The sequence below is a fragment of the Xiphophorus hellerii genome, chromosome 19 (assembly GCF_003331165.1).
Source record: "Xiphophorus hellerii strain 12219 chromosome 19, Xiphophorus_hellerii-4.1, whole genome shotgun sequence".
In the NCBI taxonomy this organism is placed as follows: domain Eukaryota; kingdom Metazoa; phylum Chordata; class Actinopteri; order Cyprinodontiformes; family Poeciliidae; genus Xiphophorus; species Xiphophorus hellerii.
Window position 1 is genome coordinate 16064310 of NC_045690.1, and position 22473 is coordinate 16086782.

General features: G+C 37.1%; 3 protein-coding genes across 7 annotated transcripts in view; 2 read left to right on the forward strand and 1 right to left on the reverse strand.

Moving 5' to 3' along the window:
- Nucleotides 1–13845, reverse strand: part of LOC116708719 (CAP-Gly domain-containing linker protein 4) — a 29598-nt gene extending 15753 nt beyond the window's left edge. For 4 of the 5 annotated variants that reach the window (XM_032546692.1, XM_032546689.1, XM_032546691.1 and 1 more), the window contains exons 1-8: nucleotides 13733–13828; nucleotides 10935–10997; nucleotides 10533–10679; nucleotides 9223–9362; nucleotides 8541–8634; nucleotides 8231–8392; nucleotides 7292–7410; nucleotides 1891–2139 (exon numbers count right to left, since the gene is read on the reverse strand). In XM_032546692.1, coding sequence (XP_032402583.1) covers nucleotides 1891–2139; nucleotides 7292–7410; nucleotides 8231–8392; nucleotides 8541–8634; nucleotides 9223–9362; nucleotides 10533–10679; nucleotides 10935–10974 — 951 coding nt within the window. In that variant the 5' untranslated portion in view covers nucleotides 10975–10997; nucleotides 13733–13828. Of the gene's footprint in view, nucleotides 1–1890; nucleotides 2140–7291; nucleotides 7411–8230; nucleotides 8393–8540; nucleotides 8635–9222; nucleotides 9363–10532; nucleotides 10680–10934; nucleotides 10998–13732 lie in introns of all 5 variants that reach the window. The other variant, XM_032546690.1, reaches the window with a different exon arrangement.
- A 90-nt stretch (nucleotides 13846–13935) lies between these two features.
- cimip5 (ciliary microtubule inner protein 5) lies at nucleotides 13936–16084 on the forward strand. The gene is made up of 3 exons (XM_032546694.1): nucleotides 13936–15501; nucleotides 15612–15651; nucleotides 15765–16084. The coding sequence occupies exons 1-3, from the start codon at nucleotides 15389–15391 to the stop codon at nucleotides 15960–15962; spliced, it is 351 nt and encodes a 116-aa protein (XP_032402585.1). The 5' UTR covers nucleotides 13936–15388; the 3' UTR covers nucleotides 15963–16084.
- Nucleotides 16085–16932: 848 nt separating this feature from the next.
- Nucleotides 16933–22463, forward strand: slc66a3 (solute carrier family 66 member 3). The gene is made up of 7 exons (XM_032546693.1): nucleotides 16933–17078; nucleotides 18411–18493; nucleotides 19141–19210; nucleotides 19314–19371; nucleotides 19710–19830; nucleotides 20733–20774; nucleotides 21504–22463. Exons 1-7 carry the CDS (start codon nucleotides 16933–16935, stop codon nucleotides 21602–21604), a joined length of 621 nt encoding a protein of 206 aa, XP_032402584.1. The 3' UTR covers nucleotides 21605–22463.
- The last annotated feature ends 10 nt before the right edge of the window (nucleotides 22464–22473 follow it).

The following is a 22473-nucleotide window of genomic DNA, read 5'->3' on the forward strand; positions in this document are numbered from 1 at the left end:
ACATCACTGCATCAAATTTTCTCTTCTGTGTTATGAAGGTAATAGAAACCCTGCAAGTCTATAGAAACAGAGTGTTTTAACTAGGTACAAAGTTCATGCCTTTCAGCATTAATGGATTTGTGCATCAGTGTGCTCTGAATGTGGAAATGAAAATTGGACTTTCTAGATGCTCAAAACAATATTTCACACACTTGTAAAATAAAGGTCTAGTCAGCAAGCAGACATGTAAAAAATGCAAAAAGCCTCGAGACTCAGCTAGGGTTCATAAGATGGATCGGAAACTTTTTTACAAGTCGATGGGTTTACAGATGCGGTCAGAATTTTATTAATTAAAGGCTTTAAAGATTTAGTTGGACCATTTTTTCCCAGGGTGGAATGATTAGAGCACATACAACTTTTTAAAAAACAAGAAAACAAGTCATTTTTAAAAATCAAGAAATGGGATCACAAGTTTGAATACACAGTTTTTACTCTAATGCACAGAGCTGTACAAACACCTCCGCTAATATTTAGTGAAACATTCCTTAAGTTGCTCTTAGTAGTCACCAACAATGTTGGCTGAATAGTTGAGCAGTCTTCTTGGAGGAATTGGCAGAAATAATTTAGTTATTAATTATTATTATTTCTTTTTGCACACACAAAAAAATCACTTTCGTGACTGTACGACAGAAAAGGAGGGGTTTAGAAAAAGCAGTAAACCCCTCAAACAACTGTAGATGCTAAATTTATCAAAAAACATCAATATAAAGATGATTCTGATAGAGTTATGGAAATATACCGAAGCAAGAGTCAGGTATTTGATTCAACCAAACAGAATTAATCACACATCATGGCACAATCATACATTTTAACACATCGAAAATGAGTGAGGTGGTACTTGTGATCTGAACCTCAAATTAATACCTACGCTCAAACATAATATGACAACTATTTAGACACAACAGGCCTATTTGGAAAACACATTTTCTTCCCAGAGAGGTGAGCCTTCTCTGCTTTCTTAGAGCGCTTTATGTCAAAAGGATTACATATGGTTCAAGCATCACGCCGATCATAGCTGATCAACAAGACTGAAGATTTTCTTTAGGTATAAAAACGTTTTATGACAAAGACGCATTTTCTGATACATGCTATACCTCAAATAAATACAAAAAAAAATAGAGTTTACTGTTGTGACACTGCAACAATCTGACAGCCAAGAGCATAAATTGCCTGCTAGTGAGGATATTCCTGAAACGTAACCTGTAATTATACTGTGACTTGTCAAGAGACTTTGCATTAATGCTCATTGGAGTGCTGGTTTGTGCTGATAACAAGTGTGCCACTTTGAGGCAATAAACATGTGTAATGAGCTCAAGTGAGAAGTATGAACAACAGTCACAGTCTAGTCAACACCGTTGGTGGTGCAGATCAAAGAAAGGTGTAAAAGAAGATGACTCACAGGCAAAGAAGATGCATAATCAGTACAGGCCTTTCACTCACAGATGCAGTCTGTAACGGATGTGTGCAGCCTGTGAAATGCATTTAAGAAGATCTATAAAAAATACTAAATAGTCACATCAATGTGAGATTCGGTTCCATCCTCACTGGCATCACATCTAGGCTTGTTAAATGCTAAATTAAATAAGACACTCCTGTATTAGGCTAAAAATACCAGATTGTGACTTGCTGCTGCTGGGAAACGGCTTATTTTAAAAAGGTTTCTTGTTTTTTGCAAATCACTGATTCCTAATTAGAAACTTAATCTAGTACAGTAGTGAGACTATGACAAACAAATATAACAGGGGTGTATTTGATCCAGTACAGCTTGACTGACCTCTAAGCAAGACTTCTCCATCAGAGGAAAAAAAAAAAGATTGTCTCTTTTCCTTCGTCAGCAACATGAAAACAAACCTTCTGTCCAGCAATCACCACACGATCCCCGAGTCGGATTCCCATGGATGTGAGCTGAATCCTGGCCTTATCAGAGACAGCAGGGATGACCTGGCCTTGAAGTGTGAGGGGTAAAGGGGAGCTGGGTCTTGGTAAAGCCTGCCTCAGCAGAGTCCGGAGCTCTTTGGCCATGGCGGCAGCATCTGCCATCTCCAGGGGCATATCCAGTGGATCAGGTACAACATCTGCTGGACACTGCCCTTTGTCATTCTAGAAAAAGAGGGATGACTTATTTAAGAAGTGGATTTCATTTTATTTAAAAAAAAAACAAACTGTAAAATGCAATTGGTAAAATCAAACACAACCAGCTATCCCACAACTCTCCAAATATTAAGCAGGTATAGAAGATTTATGCATTCTTTCATTTTTATGTTTGGGTCTATTTTGATCCAATAAAAAAGCAGCACAGAGAACAGATTGTTTACCATTTTCATTTTCTTCAAAATGAAAATGGCCACTACTTGCAATATCAAAATAAGAACAATTGTGTCAATGCACTTGGATCGTAGCAAATAAGTTTATTTCTCCAGGTAGCTCAGCTCAATTGTGTGAATCGCTAAAATGCTAAATTTATTTATTTATTTATTTAATATTTAAGTTTATTATGATTTTAAACTGCAATTTATTAACTGTGGTTTTGATCCTAATATGTGCCAGTTGAATAACATGAAATATTATGACTGCAGATTAAACCCAAAACAAACTACCTTGAGCAGGTGTATATTGTTTCAAAAGAAATAATTGTCCTGCAGGGGACTATGAGAAATAAATTATGGAGCATTACCTTAATTTTTAAACTATCAAAAAGCTTTCAAATCAGGTTAAAAAAAAAAAAAAACTCCAAGACAGGCAAATTTCAGCATACGGTCAGTATAGTCTCAATGCACACTGCATTTTCAGATAATAACTAACCAAACTGCAAAGGTAAGAAAGGCCCAAAGAGCAAATTATGACGTCATAGCTTTGGACCCTTCTGATAGGTTAACTGACACATTTGAGCTAATTAGAGGTACACCTGTGAATGTATTTTAAATACACAGCTTTCTTTTCAGCATAAAGGGGAAGTAAAAAGAAATCTGCTAAAATATCAGTAAGAGAATTTTCTGGTTCATCCTTGAGAACAATTTCCAGATGCTTGAAGGAGCCGCTTTCATCTGTTCAAACAATTATACGCAAGCACAGACATGATGGGAATGTCTAACCATCAAATCCCTGAGGAAGGAGATGGGTTTTCTTGTCCCAATGAAAGTGCTTTGGTCTTAAATGTACAAAATGGCCCCAGAACAAACGCTAGCAAGACAGTGTCATCATTCACAGTGACGCGTGTCCTGTACCAACATGGGCTGAAAGCCACTAAGTGTCCAAACCTCTAAGCAAGAGGTTTGCTTAGAGGTTTTACTTTTACTTAACTGCAGCGCTACAGAAGTCCAAGCTTAAAGGTAAAACTTCAAGCTCAAGGAGAAAAATACAGGACTTCTATCTAGTTTACAATGAAGACTTCTCCTTCTGTACTTTAATGAGAACACCTGCCAACTTCTATGCACCTTAGACTCACTATCACTTCTACATCACATAGAAACATCAGAACTTGTGCCCCTTTTGAAAGAGATCACTTATTTCTCTCACATTCTTTAATTATATTTCAACTCCCAGGACAAAATCCCCTTCAGTACATTTCAAAGAAGCTGATCAGCAGAAAGTAACATAAAGGTTTACCCAGGTGACTCTACGACAGTGAAGATAGACATCTTTGAGTCAGCAAGCTATATTTCAGAAGGAATGCTGCACAGGGAGGTTGTTGTAGAGGTCTGACAGAGGAGAAACCTCAGCAGGAACACTTTATTTGGTTATTTTATGTGGTTTATACGGCACTAAAAATAGTTTGATCTTGTTAATGTTCAAACACTAAGCTAATGCCCGCCCCTCACAATCTGCCTTGTGTGTGGGTAGGTGAGACATTGAGGCAAAAGAAATTAAATGCTGTAATACCTTTACTCATACAATAGTTTCTTTATTGGAAAAAAGTCTAACCAAGTCATATCCACATATCCAGTTGTGTTAATCACAGTTCATAATAAAATTTAATCCCAAGCAATGCCTCACAGCAAGACATTCTTTAAACTCTTTCCCACACCGACATCGACAAGCTGCAAATGGCTCTCTCTCCCACACAGCAGCCCCTCTGTGTCTACAACAGTTAAATTATAATGTTCAGAGGTTGTCAACAGGCATGCTGGAGAGTTATTTACAGCCTGAAAGAGGCCATTTACTGAAAAGGGTTTCACATTTCTATCCACTATAATTTATAGGCAAACTGAATTTCAAAAAAGCAATTCTTTACGTGACAAACATCAGAAATTATTTAGAACATATATGATAGTCAGGAAAGTGATACTTGTAGGCAACCATTTTAAAATTTGGGACAATAGTGTTTGAGAAAACATGTCAGACAATAAAAATATTATCCACAAGACTCTCTCATTCAGAGGGGCAAATGTTAGAGGTCACTACAACACCCTGAGCTCCACCACGGGAATGCCAAGGTGTTCCCAGGGTAGCTGAGGAACCAACTCAAAACTCATTTCAGCTGCTTGTATCCATTTCTTTCAGTCACTACCCAGACAGCTCATGATCATAGAAGAGTGTAGCAACGTAGATCAACGTTTATGCTCATCCCTACTTAAAATTAAGTTGTGTTTTAATGAGACTATATTCCATTTATTTTCAAATGAATCATCAGGATTGTCAGATAGACACTTACATATATCACTACATGAAAAGGAATAAATACATGAGTTACACTTTTACAACTGAATTACAGGAATAAATAAAATTTTATAGCATGATTTTCCGTTTTCAATTCATAAAATCTGCATCAACAGCAATTACTCTATCTCTTAATCAAAACTTTTCCTCTGCTCAAAAGAACCTTGCAGGGCCAGACAAGACAATCTTTTGACAAAAACACTCAATAAATATTTTTAAAACATAAATATTATATAATACAAAATAAAAGTTAGACATTATCATGAAATAGTGAACATGTTGAAAATACAATTTCAGTCCAAGTCCTAAAAAGCTACATTATTGAGCAACATCCATCTCCATAAAAAAAGAAAAAAAATCATGTCAAGATAAACAAATTGGATCAAAGTAAACAAAGTGGTTCTGGTAAATGATGAAAAACCGAGGCAGGAAAGTCAGGAGACACCTGGTTCAGTCATGAACAGCAATCTTACTGACATATCAAATGAAGTCCCAGGCAAAAATGTTTCAACTTGGCAAGAGTAAGCAGCAAACATTCCTATCAACTTAACTTTAAATATCTAAATTCAAAAGTCAGACCAGATCTGGTCTAAATATTCAAGTCCAAGTATGCCCCTAGGTTTGCATTCACAGCCCAAAATAAACTGGAAAATGAACAGAGAGAGCACTTATGGATGCACCGCAGAGCAAGAAAATGATTGTATAATTGTGCATAGTGCTTTAGTGACCTCCAGTGGAAGCTGGCACTAAAACAACATAAAAACCAACAAAGACACAACTGACAGCAGAGATCTCCTCATGGAAAACTATAAATTAATCTAAAATCTATGGCCTAAAAGAGTCTGGTGCATTTTAATGTCGTCAAATGACAGCAAGATGGTTGATTTGTTTGAATTCACACTTTCTATTTAACTTTTTTTTGGAGAAGGGGTACTGCTAAAAAATTATGACATTTAATTTAAAACCACTTTTCAGTGTCGGTTTAATCATGTTCAGCATTAGTGCATGCAGCCGAGCCTTTTTATGAGCTAAATGAGACAATGGATAGATTTAGGACAGATGTTTATATTCAGTTCAATAACGATTGGTGTTGATTTCTTACCATCTCTACACAGGTTTATCATGTATTATGTCAAAATGCTAAGGTCAGAGAGGGGTCCAAGAAATAATGTCAGATATTTCTACAGCAGTGAAATCTGGAAAAACCAGAGTCAGAAACCGGGTGGACATATGCATATTAGAACGATGTTTTCAACAGTTCATGGGACAGAAAATAAAACCCAGATATAACTATTTTCAGCAATTTTTTGTATTTGTACAAACCTGGAAAAAAGCCCCCCAAAAAGTCTAAAAACTTTTCCAAACTATGTATTAATCCAGTTTGCCTTCGCATGAGCTAAATTTCAGCTGAAATAAATTACTAAGATAGTTACCACCTATTAGTCAATTATGCATTTATTATATTAAATATGCTAACTGAATGTATGAACCAATTTAAAATTTGTCTGCATTATATCTAATTCTGGAAAGTAATTCTTAAGGTGGGAATTGATGTAAATTACATTTGCAGAACTGCAGACCCTCCCACCTCTCACAGAAAAACAGCTGCACCTGAGGACAGATGAATAGACCTCCTTTCTTTACACAAAAGTAAAAAAAAAAAAACACTAAGTGGAATAAATAACACAGATGATTACAGCAAGGATCCCAGGAAGTCGATATAAATAAATGCACCTGTCTTTTTCCTGCTACAGCCTGTTCTGAAGGAAATGTTCGCCATTCCATACTGACATTTTTCTAAAGTCTAGACCCATTATTTACAGTCCATTTGAGCTTGTATAGCAAGCAATTATTTCTCAGAGTTTCAGTGTGAAGCATTAATAAAAGAAAACGTGTTCTGTAGCTTTTGATAAACCATACGTTTCTAAAATAGCTGAAAGTTGTCCTACCTCTCAAATCTGCCAAGGCACAAGATAACTGGGTATGGCTCAATTCACATGGTACATATACAATGCTTTTCACCTGTTTTTGTGGCAAGAGAATAAAAATATTTTTTATCCATAAAAGTGCATAAATTGTGTAAATTATTTATACAACTGATATTCTTCAGATGCAAAAGTTTTTAACATGTTTGATCTCTTAATCAGCTCTGTAATCTATTAACTATTTAAACCAATCACTTAGTTCAGCTACCTAATTACAGGTTAATTACATAGTTCTCCTTACTTATAGATTGCAGCACAATTCAAACTTTGTGGTTCTTTTAGCTTTTAATATATTTTAAAGTCTTATACAAGTTGCATGTTAATACATGTTAGTAAATATAACACTGGCAATCTAGCTCAGATTAGCTAGTACAATTTGCTACAGTGCATCAGGAAAGTATTCACAGATGTCTTTCCTGATGTCTGAACCTGTCATGAAGAATTCAAAAGAATCAATTCCCTTTCTAAATTAAGGAAAAATGGATCAGTGCCAAGATGCAACTCCAAACAGTTGAAATGGTGTGCTGAAATAATTAATGAAATCAGAAGTCAAGTCTGTTGGTGTGTGATTATACAGAAAAGAAAAGACAGAAGAAAAAAAAAAAGCATACCCTGAAAGCTGGATTAGCTCCCAACTCCAGGAGACGTTTGACAGCAGATGTGCACAAGTTGGATGCAGCAATGTGCAGAGCTGTGCCAAACTCAAAGTCACTGCAGGTGGCATCAACCTCTGCAGAGAAAAAGTAGAGGAATTAGTTTAATTTCAGGGGTAGACTACACAGTGCTGTGCTTCTCCCATTATACTGTAATAGGAAAATTGCCAGTGTTCATATAGGCCTACCTTAAATATTTTTATATTTTGAACTCGTACAACCACAAACAGAGGATTGTATTTAAATTTGCTGTGATAGACCAACAGAAGGTAGTGCATAATTGTGAATGCATTTGTATAGAGTACACTATAAATCAAGCCAAGCAATATCTTGTAATCTCTCAGTTGCACTACCTATCTTTGTATTGTCATCTTTTTATTTCTTCCAGGATGGCCTTGTATTTGGCCCCATATATTCCACCAGAAGCTGATCAGAAGCCTCCCAATAGCTTGATGTTACCTCATGCTATTGTCGTTTTAGCAAGTGATTATTATTTTCAAAGGAATGTGATATACTAGTATTCCACTAAACCTGGCATTCTGCGTGATAGAAACTTCTAGTCAAATCTAAAAAGGGACTTTTGTACAAGTTTTCTTTATCCCGTCTGCATAGCTTGTAGAAAACTTCAGATGACTGATTATTCAATCTGCAAAAAACACAATTTCTCTGTATCCACAACAAGCAATAAATACAACACCCTCACCATCTGCTGCCTCCATTCACCTGTGGATGCAGCTAATAACCTTACAACCCAGAATGTTTACCACAGCAAGAAGATTAAATTGCTGAGGCTTTAATCCCTGTGGCAGTTGGTGCTGGAAATAGAAATGCATTCCCTGCACTGAATGTTGCCACAATCCTCTCCTCTCTTCTCTGGCAGCAGTTCCCTGGTCTCACCTCCAGGCTGAGAGGCCTGCAGCACCACACCGACCAGCTGGGGAACGTCAAAGTAGGCAGCGTAATGCAGCGCCCTCATGTTAGTCCAGCGTGAACGAAGGTTGGGATCAGCACCCAAGGCGAGGAGCTGACGGGCAAAACTAGCTGCCGTTTCTGCATCACCTGAGGAGAAAAAGTATTGTTGACTTTCTTTTGTTTTTTAAAGAATTTGTTGAGAACATTTCTTAAACTTGAGAGCTTTTGTTCGGCAGTAAAACAAAAGTCACAGTAGATTTGCATTGAGATTTAGAAGCAGTGGAAAAGAACTAACCAATTCCAGGAGCCCCAGCCTTACAACAGTAGTGCAGAAGGCTCATATCGGTCAATCCATCTCGGTCATTCACACCACAACCTCTCTTCAGGATCTGTGCAGAGACACGATGTGCAATGAGCCTCAAAGAGGCAAATGTCACTGTAGGGATGTCAAGTAACAGTGAAATTCAGGTACAGTGAAGTGAAGAATGAAATGATCCTCTGATAATGGCACTCCTTTTTAAATTTAGACACCATCAGGTACATCAAAAAGGCATTCATTTCTCCAGAGTCAGAAGAAGGTGTGCAAGAAGAAATAATCGCTTACTTAAACCCTTAAGAGGAAAGTAGAGGAATTCTCTGCACAATTTACTGCAATGCAGGTATTTTCAATAACTTCTGATAAAAAGGTTTCTGGGTGAGTGGAGAGGAAATACATCTATACAATGTTTTCAGCTTATGTGAGGATTGGGTTGCAGAAATGAGAAGTTCAGGAGAAAACATCCCTGAAAAATATTTCAAAACTTCAAAATTTGTGTGGAAAGGCTTATTAGCCAATAACACTTTTCTGTTTTAAGAGAACCAGTTTAGAAAACCCGTAAAGACCTCGCTGTGGCTCAATCTGAGTTTTACTTTAATCTATTAAGTTTTCATTTAGATTTTGCATTGCAATATTAAAGCAACAACTGAGAATCAGTCACCTCAATGCCAATGACGTCAATGTTTTTCTGAACCTGAGGTACCCATTGCCTGAGGACAGCAAATAGCTCAGGTATGGTGGTGTTGGGATCCTGAAGAATTTCTCTGCACTGCGGCTCAGACGGGTCAAAGAAGGAAAATTCTGGAGGAAGAGAAAAAACAAGAATAATGGCAAAACTAATCTATTGCTATTCATAAAACCATAGAAAGACATTTAGTCCTGATATACATTAAGTTTTAGTATTAGATTATTAAACTGCATCAGAGTACTATGATCCTTTACAAACTACTCTCCTTAAATCAGATGCAGTAGTTGACATGAACTGGGACAATTGAGAATTTAACAACCCCAGTGTGGCTGAGGGATCAAATTGACAACATTTCCTTTAATCTAACCAATTTAAAACCTGACATTTGATTTACAATTCTAGGGAATGTTCATTTTCAGCACAACAGTCACAAAAGCTATATATTACCTGTTCAGTAACCAACAGGACTAAACAATAATATAGGTATAAATGTTCTTGAGGGTTTCCTTGTGTCATCACATAAGGGTTCCTCCTGTTATCTCCCAGAGGCATTATTGAATATCTGGCTGAATAATAACTGTAAGAAGTCTGAAATGTGTGTTAAGAATATAAACCGTCTGTTCATTTCCTTCCAAAAGTATTAACATCCTAAAATGTTTTCATGTTTTCCCAGAAGTACAGCATGTATGCTCTAAAATCCTGTTCTATTTTAGAGCATAGAACATGCTCTAAAATCCTAATAGAGCATACATTATGCAAGCATCAATGACTTGATGCTTAGCTTTCATGTCATTTCTACCATAATGAAATAAACAGATGCTTTACAAGACATGCATTTCCATTAATTTCAGAAGAAAATTTGAAAAATCAGTGAAGTCAATTTCATAGAATTAAACAATTTGGGAAACATTTCCAAGGTAATGTAGACAAATACGACTGAAGGATAAGGGTGAATGCTTCAGCAAAGTTAGCTAGGGGTTTTCACATTTTTTTCCTAACACTTATTCTACACTTGAAATGTACAAGATAAATGTCACATTATTTGTAGATAAAGTTTTGTGGCTTTTCTATTGTCTTTCCTGCATCACAAATCCTCTCATTTCAATCTTTGTTTTGTTCTTAAAATTTAACCCAGCCCGGTATGTTTTCATTATTAAACCAATCCTAAGATGTGACTTAACTAAGCATCTCTCCATTTCACCTGTCAAGTCATTAATTCATCGTTCTTTTTTCAGAATGACCCAAATCCAGTTATCATGTACTGAGCATGAGCAGATCCTCACCAGAGTCACTGGGCATGGGTGCAGAAGCCACCTGGTGGATAACCGCCCGCTGGTGGGGAGCATTTCTTGTGAAGCAGCCCAGGACAGCATCTCCTTCAGCAGGCTCTGAAACATCCTCCTTCGTCATCTCCCCAGAAGGGCCCACGGCTGGAACAATATTAGAAAGTCTATTCTGAGAACACAAGTAGGTCTTTTCTCTCAATAAAAAAAGCTTTAGCACACTGAAGCTTTCACTTGGTCCACTTCAAGATTTTTTTTTTAAACAAAGTAAGCTTTCTTTTTAAAACTACTGGCCTAATGTTCAAACAAGGGGGCTGCAGGAGAAGCAACATGGAGACTGGAAACAGAAACTATGCTACAAATTCAAAACAAGCTCAGATTCACACACAGCCCAAGACTTACTGTTTTCTTTTCCATTATCCCCTTTCTTGATGATCTCCATGAGAGCCTCTCAGTGGAGACAAGCTAAAAATCAAAAGACACAGACTGGGTCCAATAGCTGAGCAGAACTTCAAACCAAAATCCTTCCAAAAATAACTTCAAGTAAACTGGCTTCGGTCACTACGATCTCCGATAACAAACTCACTCTTTCCATTTACACCTTGTTGATCCTCTGACTACCAGGTCCAGTTGCTATTTACAGACTGTGCACTTTAAAGCCACAGTGGTCTCACCTCTGATCTCCCAAGATGGAGTTTCACTCACATGTGCACCACTGACCTCACTGCCAACTCGTCTGATTTGCCAGACATCACAGATCCACAGTGTAGAGAATGTGACTGGAGGGTGAAAGTGCAAATAAACACTGTCCAACAGGGCAGTGAAGGTGGTTAGGGCCGTCTGTCATGATAAAGGCTTTTCTAAATCCCAGTTATAGCAAGTACCCAGGCTGCTGAGGCATCCAAAGGAAAAAACTATTTAATAATTGTGTCTGTTGCACAATTGTTTTAACACCTCATTCAGGAAAAAATAAAACGCACACACACAAAAAAGAAAAAAGCAAATTTTCAAAATGCCGAATATTGTCAACAATATAAAACAAATTCTTCTTTATTTGATTTGAATATATCAAAGGTAGCAGCAAAAGTTATGCAATTACTCATTGTCAAAAGTCTGGAGATAGCTTGCACTGATCACAAGACAGTTCAACTTCTGGCAGCATTTTTGTTTTCTTTCATGCATTTCCATTTCCTTTATATTGCATTTTCTGTATGTTACATTTATATCTACTTGTCAATCAATCAATCAAATTTTATTTGTATAGCAGATTTCAGCAGCAAGACATTTCAAAGTGCTTTACATCATTACAAACACAGAAACACAATGCAACATAGAATCAACAATCAAAACACAACATTAAGTCAAGTTCCATCAATAAATTTGTAATTGATTACGTTTCAAATACAATCCTAAACAGGTGGGTTTTTAGTCTGGATTTAAAGGAAGTCAGTGTTTCAGCTGTTTTACAGTTTTCTGGAAGTTTGTTCCAAATTTGTGGTGCATAGATGCTGAAAGCTGCTTCTCCTCGTTTGGTTCTGGTTCTGGGGATGCAGAGCAGACCAGAACCGGAAGACCTGAGAGGTCTGGAAGGTTGATACAACAACAGCAGATCTTTAATGTATTGTGGTGCTAATCCGTTCAGTGATTTGTAAACTAATAACAGTATTTTAAAGTCTATTCTTTGAGCTACAGGGAGAAAGTGTAGGGACTTTAAAAGTGGTGTTATGTGCTCTATCTTCCTGGTTTTAGTGAGAACGCGAGCAGCAGCATTCTGGATCAGCTGCAGCCGTTTAATTGATTTTTTGGACAGACCTGTGAAGACGCTGTTGCAGTAATCAATACGACTGAAGATGAACGCATGGATGAGTTTCTCTAGATCTGGCTGAGACATTAGTCGTTTAATCCTGGAAATGTTCTTCAGGTGATAGAAGGCCGACTCTGTCTCCAAAACACAGACTAAAGCATCCAGCTCGGCGGTGTTCAACACCAACCAGAATTTTTTTTTTTTTAATTCAAGGTTAATACATGTTTTCAGAAAGCTAAATGTTAGTTTGACTCCTTTTTAAAAAATAAATTAAAAATCACAATAAGTTCAATTTAACACCTACATTAATAACAAAAAAATTCAATACCTCACCTAGCATCTTATATTTAACTTACTTCATAACTAAAAAAAAAATAAAATAAACTGTCAACTGAGTTAGGTTAAATAGATGGACAACATCCAGACTTTGGACACCCCCTGACTTATGACATTTAGAAGTTGTACTTAAAGATGGACTTAACTTCACAATTCACTGTTATCCTGGCAGATTTATTCTAATATTTCAAAAGAAAAAAGCGGTGCTGCTCTCCACCTTTTAGGTACATCTCTGCTCCAACATTCCTGAATCAACTACCTACTCAGTCAGTTCTGCAGAGGCCTGGTAATTAGCTATTTATTTCATCCAGGTGTGTTGAAGCAGGGATAGATCCAAGGTTGCAGGACAATGGATCTATGTAACTTTAGTTCTATACATCTAGTATATATGCATGGACACACACGTGGCAAGTTTGATATAGGTGCACCTCATTATTTCAATACCAGCTGCTCCACCCAAATACAGGTCCAATTAACTAGGATAATTAAGAACACCTGTGGACATACTGCTAATCATTTTATACTCAAACAGCATGCTAGCTGGTAATAGACTGGGGTTCTGTGGATTTCTATATCATGTTGTACAGTCATTTAATAAACTTGACGATAGCCAACACAGCATCAAGACCTGAAGAGATGCAGGAGATGCTCAAAAGTGACCTCCTGCTTATGTCACCTGTACCTATATCTGTGTGAGCAGAGGAAACGACTGAGTGGTGTTGTTCTGGACGTCCAATAAATACGGAGTCAAGTTTGTGTTCTATGAAGGTTAGCCAGTTAGCATATGTCCACAATAAGCTGATAGCTCACCCTCTAACAGGCAAACTACAACTTACTATATTAATGGTGTTCCTGAGAGTACGTGCATACGAGTTAAGACTCGGTGCTGTTAAAAAGTTGCTGAAGTCATTTCTCACACTCTGTTAGCTCCTTAAATTAGAGTTCACCAAGAAGAACAAACACTTAACCCAGAATGGATCTGTCTTCGGAAAATTAAGGACCTTGTCGAGCAGCAAATGATTCAAATTTTACATTTAAGGCGGATAAATATCAACCTTACCTTTGTTTGGAGGCGGGTTTCAGTTCATCAGCAAAATAACCACAGAGCTAACACTAGCGGATTATTTTTCCCTCAGCCCAAACGGCTACAGTTTAGCTTTTACCTTTCAGAGTAAAAGCTTCCATCATCAACTTCCGGTTTTGAAAATAAAACAAATTCAGAAAAGAAAATTAAGGAGTCTTTACTCAAGGCAAGCAGAAAACATACGAAGGCTGCATCTCAGTACATAAAATATGACATAAAAGTCATTAAGTCTTTAAAGTGAAATAGTATACACACGGAGCAAAAGACTTCAACCGTTTCTTTTTTATGACTCACAGAAAATGAAAATTCAATATTCAGTTTCTTGGGAAATTTAACAATTATGTAAAACCAAAGATGAACTATGATATAGCTTACATAATCCCATAGAAGACTACTGACTTCTTAGTTGTCAAGTAGTTACTGATCCTCAATATGGAGAGTTCCTCACAGAAATTTACAAACATATTAGTTGTTAGATTAGATTTTTTTATTGACATTGCAAAAAAAAAAAAAAAAAGAAAAAAACACAATTGAGCACACTCAAGAACAAGCAATAAATGATCAAATAGATTACAAACAAAACCATAAGCAAATCCTCTCAAAAGAAGTTTTAAGTTATTGAGATGTTGTGTTTCATGGGTGTTATGTTAAAGTTCAGTGTGGTAATGATGACTTTGGGAAAGAAACACAAAACTAATTCCGACCCTCGATTCAAACCCTACTTCGTTCCTTCCTTCCAACCCTAATCCAAACCTAATTTTTTCCATTCTTTCTTGCTTTCTTGCTGCACTTATCATTATTGAGATTGACAGAATATAGAATGGCCATACATAATAGCTCTTCTAGTTCACATATGTCTTGCTAGAGTTATGTATTGGTCAGTGAGGTGCTATGTATTGTCCCTGGCACTCAATCACTTTGACATAGGCAAAACATATGAAAATGGGTCAATGGAAGGCCCTTCCATTTCTTGTGTGCGCTTTCTCCTGTGGCAGAATTGAGAATTACAACACATACTGTAGAGAGTGGGAGAGTTTCATCCCGCAGCTGGACAGTAATTAAATAGAACAGCTTCAAGCAGTGCTGTATAAGAACTCCCTCTTGTGGCGGAATACAGAATGACCACACATAACAGCTCCTTGGTGATGTTTTAGTTCTAGAGCTAAGTTTATAATTTTAACGTTCACATGTTTTTTTTTTCCCATACTGCATTGAGTATGTTACGTTAACATGCTAACAATAGGCTACATGCTGTTTTAGCTGCCTTTAGCTCTGCAGGTAATTTTAGCATTTACATGAGTTATTTCACACTGTTGCAGTAGGTCAACATGCTAGTGCTAGCAACGCTCCTTCTCCTGCCAAGTCTGGTTTGACAAATAGAAACATCTCACAAAAAATCGTGAATATTTTCTTAAAAAACAGTCAAATTTGTATTAAGTGCTGGATTATGAGTTGTTGGACTGAATACTCGCGAAGGTGCATGAAATTGTAAAACATGAGGTATTTGGTGCATGTTCTCTTGTTAGACCAGTTTCCATGGAAACGTAAACAAAACGAACCGTGATTTGGGTCGGCTTCCCTACCTTTTACCCGAAGTTAACGGAGATAAATCTCTACCGTGCCGTCGTCAGCATGGATCCCTCGAAAAGCCGCTCAGAGTATGACGAGAGTCGCAAAAATCCCGTAAGTCTGGCCGAACAGTGGAAAGACCTGTGTGTAAAAGAGAGGAGCATAGCACTGGGATGGTAAGCTTAAGAAGTATGAGAGGAAAAAAAAAAAAAGGTTTGGCTCGTGTAAACCTGGCTGTTTTAAATGGTGTCGAAATCATTTTCACCAACAAGCTGTTGTTTCACAGGGATGAGACCTGGGGCGCTGTCCTGGGTTGTGGCACACAGGTAAGGAGAAAAAACACCACCTGCTTTGTTCAAAACTAAGAAGATATTTACACAACAGCCCCTACACACTTTGCCACTCCTCACCCACGGCGACAACCTGTGGATGTTTGCAGGATGCCCCAATGGAGGAGAAGTCTTTACCGAAAAACCTTTCGGTCTATTCCGAGTTCGTCCCCAACACCGCCAATCAAGTGTATGGCAGCAGACAGATCATGCCTCACGGGAAGGAGATGATCAGACAGGACGGGTTGCCACTCTTTCACGGAAGCTACAGAGGAAAGAAAAAGGCTGCGGAGAAGGAACCATCATAAAAGCATAAATAAGGCGTCAGTGATTACTCCGTGTCCTTTGTCAAAAAAAAAAAAAAGGAGGCAAGCCTGTCATATATTTCTATACCTCTTGAGATGAACTTGCAAATGCACTGAAAGAAAAATTTTTTGTATTTGCTGCTCCATTTACTGCCAGATCTATCCAGGACTTCAAGAAAACGAGCAAAAAAGAAGTGGCTGTCAATCCTTAAACCAGCGAAGAGATTGCTTTTCACATTTTTACATGACAATCACGGACTTCAATTGTGTTTATTGAACTTATGTGATAAACTGACACAAATCAATACAAGATAGATAGATAGTTAGCTATCTAGATAGATAGATATGTAATTGTAACAATATTCGATAGAGTACTCAATTACTGGAACAGTCTTTAACAACAGCTCTAACTGAGACCATGCTAAAGTGTAATTATAACATTGTATGGCAGGGTTCTTCAGCTCCAGTCTTTGAGGGCCAGTTTCCTGCAACTTTGAGATGCGTCTCTGCTTTATTAAATTCGAAAATGACCCTGCGCTCAGTATTTACTAGGTTTTAAATACTGTGGTTGTTTCTGAGCCAATCATCTTTCAGACTGTGTATGCGGAAATGAGAAACGCTGCCACCGGCTGACAGGAAACTGTCGTGTTTATGCCATATCAACGGATGTCAAGCGCATTTTTTCCAGATTAAAAGCATTTGTTCATTTATTTAATCACGTAATATAAATACTTTTTTTGTCATTAAAATATATTTATATAATTTGTATTTTATTCATCGATTTTGATCATTCCTGGTCACAGTAGTTTAGCGAGCGTACACAATTAATTTCTACTATTATTTCGAAAACATACACCGGATTTCCGATCAAAGTAAAAGCACCTTAACAGTGTTCGCATCACAGCAGCATCTGGAAGCTAGTGTCATTTATAAAACTATATAAACGGTTTAAAATAAAACTTAAAGATCCAGCATGCAGTCCGACACTCTGCTGCACATCGCCAACTTCAGCACGCTGTTCATGTGCATGGTGCTAAAGTTCCCGCAGATCTTCGTGTTAATGAGAGCCAAGCGTTCAACAGGGATCAGCCTCAACAGTCTGCTGCTGGAGCTCACTGGGTAGGTGGACTCTGCAGGACTTTCTGATGCACTTTTACCAGGAAGGCCTGGTAAAAGTGATTCCTAGCTGTTAGAGAAAGATGAGCGGTGACGGAGGTGAGGAAGGGCACAGCTTTGATGTGTCGTCTTCCTGTTCCTATACGTGCATGTGCATAAAAAGAATAGGAAGTCTATTTTTACAGTCTAGTTTGTTTAAATACGTGTGAAAGTTGATTATAAGTCAAGTAAAAGATTGTTTTTTTACACTCAGTGAGATTCCAGTGTAATGAATGTTCGTAATACGGCCAGAACTGGACCTGTTTATATGAATCAGTGCGCCAACTGCTCTCACAAACTGCCCTCTGTTGGATTTGTGGGGATAAACATCAGACTGACTGTCCAAAGCAGAATAGTACTAGTCTGTGTCCTGATTGCAGCTGCTCGGAATGTTTCTGCTGATAAAGAAACCTTATCAGCTTCAAACACACAGCATCCATCTGGCAAATGAGCCGAGGATAAGAGAAGACCCAGAAAGACTGCAGACGTTTTGAAATAGAAATGTACAGATGCACGGCTGATTCTGTGGGCGGGCAATGCCCCCCTATGCCCACACAAATTCAATGGATGCACCGTTTTAAAAAGTTCTTAATAAAAGCCTGAAAAATGTGTTATGCATATTCAAGCCAGCTTAATCATCTTAGCGCTCAATACAAAATGGATGCCACACTTTTCAGATTTTCACTTAAAAACTAATAATCCAACCTCTTTTCCTTCCACTTCACAGCGAAGCACCTCTTTGTCACAGTGAAAACCAATTAAATACATTAAAGTTTGTAGCTGTAACATGACAAAATGTGAGAAAGGTTAAAGAGTTGTGGATAATTTTGCCAGGTGCTGAGCATATTTGAATGTCTCTACAGTAAAATCACCATCATTGTTGTTGTAAAGGAAAACTTGCAGAAGAATCTTGATGGAGTTTAATGAGCAGTACACGATGCCTGAAAGAAAACATTTTAAAATATATAAGAAGTTTTTAATAAAACAGTGGTTTAATGATATTTGTTCTGATTGAAATCATCAGGAAGTATTTGATGTGGTCAGGAGGTTCTCTGTTTTTTATCTCAACTCAGGTTTTCAGATTCCTTTTCCACTCTGAACTCAAGATTTACCTCATCTCCAGGAAATCAATGCATTTCTGAACATTCTAGATATTATTCTAGTACCTGTACATGTAAACAGTTATACAAAAGTCTGGTGATGGGATTCATGCTTACACAGTTGAAAAAAAATTGCATTAAATAAATAAAAGCTTAATTGATTACATTAAATAATCTGACATTTTATTCTTTTTAGGTTCATAGTTTTTGTAACGTACCAGATGTACTACGACTACCCACCCCCAACATACCTGGAATATCCCATCCTCATTGCTCAAGGTTTGTAACAAATAGCGTAACATAAGTATTTTATTGGCTAAAAGGGGTGCTTAATATTCTCATTTTTATCCTAATAAAAATGAGAATATTTTTATCTATTTATGGATTGAATATAATCAAGAATAACAGTGTTAACATTGATGTTAAGTTTGACACAATGTGAATAGAGTTATAAGGCATGAATATTACTTTGAAAATCTTTTTAAAAACTTTTAAACAAATGCTTGTACACGCATTAGAACATTTTTTTATGTTAACATTACCCTGAAATATTATATGTTTACATTCATATTATTAATCCAAAGATTATATACCTTCTACCATTTCTGCTAAGAAGAATTGCCAAAAATCCAGCCAGAAATAACCTGGACCTCGTTAAGAGCCACAAAAGGGTTTGATACTCTTCAACCGACTAAGGAACATTTTTCAAGCTATTTTTGTGGGGGTTTAGGCCTGGATGTAAAATGTTCAACCTGTTTGGATGAGGGAAAACTTGCAGGAAATTCAAACCAGGAAACTTTTAAATATATAAATATTAGAAGAATCTGAATAGCTAGCGAATCAGCAGTACGCCAGTGGTCCTTGAAATGAAGCTGGAACCTTGCCGGAAGTGATGTACGTTTATAACCTGCTCTGTGTCCCGACAGATGTCATCCTTCTGCTCCTGATTCTTTACTACAACGGCAGCCTGCGGCAGAGCCTGGTGTACGCCTTGCTGTATCCTTACCCTCTCTGACAGTGACAGTTGTGAAACTACTTGGTGTTGAAGGAAATCAATGACCCCCCGGCAGCATCTTGTGCCTTAACAGATCGTGCTCAGGTTGGTCGGAGGCTGGAGGCTCCTCACGGTGGAGAGGTGGATCATAGATCTGGCCATGGTAATGCATCATTTTCAAATGAGTCACACATTGTCCCACAGTAAAGAGTTGGCACGTCATCAGTCAGGAGTAATGATGTGGAGGGCTGAGAGGAGACTCACCCAGAGCTCATTTCTCTCTCTCTGAAACACATCAAGGCCTGCTGGTAAATGGGATGTACATGTCTGTAGGCATTTTGCATTTAAATAAATGAAGCAGCAATTCTTCCACTTAAAGTTTAAAATGTTAGACAGCACAGAAAGTAACTTTTTTTTTTACTTTGTGGAGTCCAGCTCACCTGCAGTGTTCAATCTGTCATCTTATAAACGTGTAATATGTGACCTGCACTGTCCTCTCAGAGCCTGTGCACATTCATCAGTGCAGCCAGTAAGTTGACCCAGCTGCAGTGCATGTGGAGCTCCAAGGATGCAGGACAGGTTAGCGCCCTCTCCTGGGGGATGGCTACCTACACGTGTATGGGTGAGTGTGAGGGAACTTCTTTTCCAGTGGCTGTCAGGATAAAGAGGGCTGCCAAACTAAAACAAATTAACCTTTAACCAATATTAACTAGGACTGCACAATATATTGCAAAATAATCATTTTTAAAAAGTATAAAACATTTTGTCTGAATGGCGGTTAGTACATGTCAAAGTCCTTAACATAATGATTGCTTTGCTTATTTAGAAAGTCGGGATTCTTTTAAATAATTCCTATTGCACATATGCATTATTGATATTGTTGTTATTGTGTCTTGTCTCTTGTCTCTATGCTGTAACTGCGAAGTAATTTCCCTGCTGGGATGAATAAAGTACTTCTATTCTATTGAACATTGAATCTCCCTCTTAATGAATATGAAGTTACCCGTAGTCATGAGGTTTTTTTTTATTAAAAAGTTTCTCAGACATCTAAAATGATATTAAACAAACATCATAATCCAGTATTCATTGGTTTTTTTAATGACATCATCATTAACCACCTCTGATTGGTTCATCAAAATAAGTTAGGAAAATCCACCCTTCCCCCCAACCTCCAACCGTCTCCTGATTTTATTGGGATACAACCAATGAGGTAAAATAACCCACATAGAAGTAGTAAACCCAAACAGGTAAATTATAAGATTAAATAAACTAACCAAAGTCGGATTGCCACATTTTTAATTGCAGTCTCTCATTTCCGATTTAACAAATTTAATTAGCTTCAACAGCTCATCAGTTTCAACTAATTCTTCCACTTAAATCACTTTCAGGTCATGAATATGGATAATCCCCCTTCAGTTTGCTACGCGTTCAGTAAATCAGCAATTCAACACGTCATTAATTAAACATGAGAGAGTGCGGTTGTATAATGTGCATGTCATTAACTCCGCTTCCTCTTTGTTCCAGCGCGGATTTACACCACCTCGGTGACGACCGGAGACAGGCAGGGTAAGCCAGCGTAAAATGACACAAGGCAGAAACATTTCATTTTGTTCTCTAAACGCCTTCCACCGCAGCAATAATGTGGAAGCGTGGTGCACTCTGGGAGTGACATCTCATAAAAAGGCAGTTCTGGATGTCTCTGTTTAATGAAGGCAAGAGAGATTTAGAAGAGAAAAAATAGAGTGCATTAGTACCTGAACTCTTGGATTTTTGACTCCAATGTTTAGTCTCAAATGTTATTCTCATCTTCAAACTAAAGTGCTGTTTCGTATTGACTTTTATTTTCGAATTTTAACACAAAAAAAGTCTTTAAAATTATTAACCAAGAATAAATTTTGGACAACATGCTTGAAAAGTATTTAAGTTGTATTTCCATTTTAAAAGATGAAAATAATGTTATTTTGAACTTCAAGTTGGTTAGATTTTCTCTGGGACTTTGTTGGGATGAGCCATTAATTAATTAGATTACCTGCAGCAGATGACACTTACCGTCTTTTGCCAATTATTCAAAAACATATAACTAAAATTTTATAAAAGGGTATTTTTGAAAAATATGAAGCTACATTTCAATGCAGGTTTGGATGGTTTTTCTGCAAAACATCTTAAAATGCAAGCGTATAGCTTCTTATCAGACAGCCAGCAACCACGTTTTGATTTCTAAAGCCAGTTCATAAGTACAAATCGGTTTAAATTAAAAGTAATTCTGGTTTGTAATCACCTCCTTCTTTCTCACAGTTCTGGTGCGGTTTGTGGCAATGACTCTGCTCAACTTCTGGGTGCTGCTCACTGTGATCTATTACCAACGAAGAAGCAGCAGCTCAAAGAAAGATGACTAAGCTAGAGGTTTCTTCTTCAGCACTTACTGGGTCACCACAGGCACAAGAAATACAGAAACAATCTAAAGGTAACAGTTACTACCGTTAAAAAGAAAGTACACCCTGTTTCATTTCTAGTTTTTACTTATGAGGACTTAAATGTTCTGAAATTTGTTCAAGGTACTAAAGTAGTTTAAACACAACCTTGAATGTAAAACAACAGATGCAGCTGTTGGTGTCTTTAATCCTAACAGCTTACTGTAAAAAACCTTATTTGACTAAAGTTTACCTGCAGGAGGCCGCTGAGTTACTCTGAATTAATCAGAGAATCAACAAACAGTATCAGAAACACAATGTGTTTAAACAGGCAAGCTTTAAAGAAACAACAACTTAGATATAAAATGCTAATTAATTTTATGTTTGATTTTTCAGTAACTCATGAAAGTATTGAACTCCTAGTAGGAAGTTATTTATACAAAGAGGTAAGAAATGGGTCTGTGATGAGATGATTTGACCTGCAGCCATTTCTACATCTGAGCTCACTTTTGAATAATTTTGCAACCTAACCAATTACAGATCTTTTTTGTATTATTTGTATAAAGAATTGAAAGAGGGTGTATTTTTTTTAAATAATTATGTTTTACCAAACATTCCAATAACAATGCTTTTCCCAGTAGTTTTTAATACATTTCTCCTGAATCTACTTTTATTTTTTAAAATTCCATTTTTAAACAGTGAGGATTTTCTGTAAAAGAATATGACAGTTTGCAAATATCCAAAGTCTTCCAACTCAGGATAATATATACTGTGTTTTTAATAACTTTTGTATGTGAATTTCTTTCTGTAACGCCTAAATAAACCAAAACATTTGACCTTTTTACATAGTGATT

Coding starts and splice junctions, on each gene's coding strand:
- slc66a3 (XM_032546693.1), top strand. CDS start 16,933: ATGCAGTCCGACACTCTGCTGCACATCGCCAACTTCAGCACGCTGTTC. Junction 18,494..19,140: donor TCCCATCCTCATTGCTCAAG/GTTTGTAACAAA, acceptor GTGTCCCGACAG/ATGTCATCCTTCTGCTCCTG. Junction 20,775..21,503: donor GACGACCGGAGACAGGCAGG/GTAAGCCAGCGT, acceptor TCTTTCTCACAG/TTCTGGTGCGGTTTGTGGCA.
- cimip5 (XM_032546694.1), top strand. CDS start 15,389: ATGGATCCCTCGAAAAGCCGCTCAGAGTATGACGAGAGTCGCAAAAAT. Junction 15,502..15,611: donor AGGAGCATAGCACTGGGATG/GTAAGCTTAAGA, acceptor GTTGTTTCACAG/GGATGAGACCTGGGGCGCTG. Junction 15,652..15,764: donor TCCTGGGTTGTGGCACACAG/GTAAGGAGAAAA, acceptor GGATGTTTGCAG/GATGCCCCAATGGAGGAGAA.